The sequence below is a fragment of the Haliaeetus leucocephalus genome, unplaced genomic scaffold (genome assembly GCF_000737465.1).
Source record: "Haliaeetus leucocephalus isolate CR32 unplaced genomic scaffold, Haliaeetus_leucocephalus-4.0 Scaffold848, whole genome shotgun sequence".
Classification (NCBI taxonomy): domain Eukaryota; kingdom Metazoa; phylum Chordata; class Aves; order Accipitriformes; family Accipitridae; genus Haliaeetus; species Haliaeetus leucocephalus.
This window is the reverse complement of record NW_010973284.1, coordinates 17,331,689-17,332,690: the sequence shown is the minus strand read 5'-3', so window position 1 is coordinate 17,332,690 and position 1,002 is coordinate 17,331,689. Positions and strand designations below refer to the sequence as shown.

The 1,002-nt window shown below is 67.2% G+C and overlaps 1 protein-coding gene across 1 annotated transcript in view; it reads left to right on the top strand.

Annotated features, from left to right (window-relative positions):
• Positions 1–926: 926 nt before the first annotated feature.
• F3 (coagulation factor III (thromboplastin, tissue factor)) overlaps positions 927–1,002 on the top strand; it is a 5,838-nt gene continuing 5,762 nt past the window's right edge. Inside the window, exon 1 of the mRNA XM_010582760.1 lies at positions 927–996. Within this exon, the coding sequence (XP_010581062.1) occupies positions 927–996 (70 nt within the window). The remainder of the gene's footprint in view (positions 997–1,002) is intronic.

The window sequence follows — 1,002 nt, the reverse complement described above, 5'->3', positions numbered from 1 at the left end:
CTCTGTTACCTGCGAAAATGGCGTGCCTTTCCGATGTAAGCTTGTAGGAAGAGGGTTAACGGGTCCCTGATATATGGGAGAAGTGAGCTACAGACCCCTGAACACTTGAGCCTTACTCGCTGTCTCGTATGACCGGTGCGCCTCGGCAGGGTTCGCGTAGGCGCGTGCACAGGGCCAGCGAACAGAGGGTGTGAGCTACCCGAACGGTTGTGTCAAACGTTTGGTGTGGCGAGGCAAGAGCTGAGATATTTAGCCCTTCAGAATTTACAGGGCCTAAGTTAATTAACCCAATATCGCTTCCGCAGGACCAGCTGCCCTCCAGAGCAGTCATTTCCCAGCCGGGGTTGTGCTAGCACCCCTCGCCCTTGACGGCCAGCCACAGGTTTGCAGCGGTTGAAGCCGGTTGTCAAGCGTTGCCCAGTTTCGCCAATACTCCGTCCTACGGCGGGGAAGCGAACGGCTGCTGCGGGTGTCCGGGGGCGCGGAGAAGGCGGGGAGGCACGGGCTGCGGGCATGCCCAGGTGTCCCTGCACGCCCAGGTGGGCCTGCGCCCGGGGACACGGTGCCGGGGCCGCAGCCCCCCGGGCGACGTGCCGCCCTTTCCCTCAGCGCCCCTTTCCTCACGGCGAAGCCAGTTTCCTTGAAGATCCCCTCCTCCGCTTGCTCAATCCGGCGATGCCTAAGCGCTTCCGCCAGCCCCGCTCCCGTTCGTTCCCCGTGACCCCGTCCGGGCCGGCCACCCGGCCTCCGCCGCTCCCACCGCCTTCCTCGCCGGGCTGCCCCTCGGGCGAGGCGCCCGCAGTCCCCGCCTCTCCTCCCGCAGATATAAGCCGGCGCCTCCCGCCCCGTCGGCAGCTCGCCGCGCTCGGCCTCGCCGGCATCTCGCCGGGATCCCGCCGGAATCCCGACGGACCGCTCCCCCGAGGATGCTGCGCGCCGTCGCCGCAGGACGGGCTTTGGTGCTGAGCGCCCTGCTGTGGCGCCTGGCCGCCGCCGGTGGGT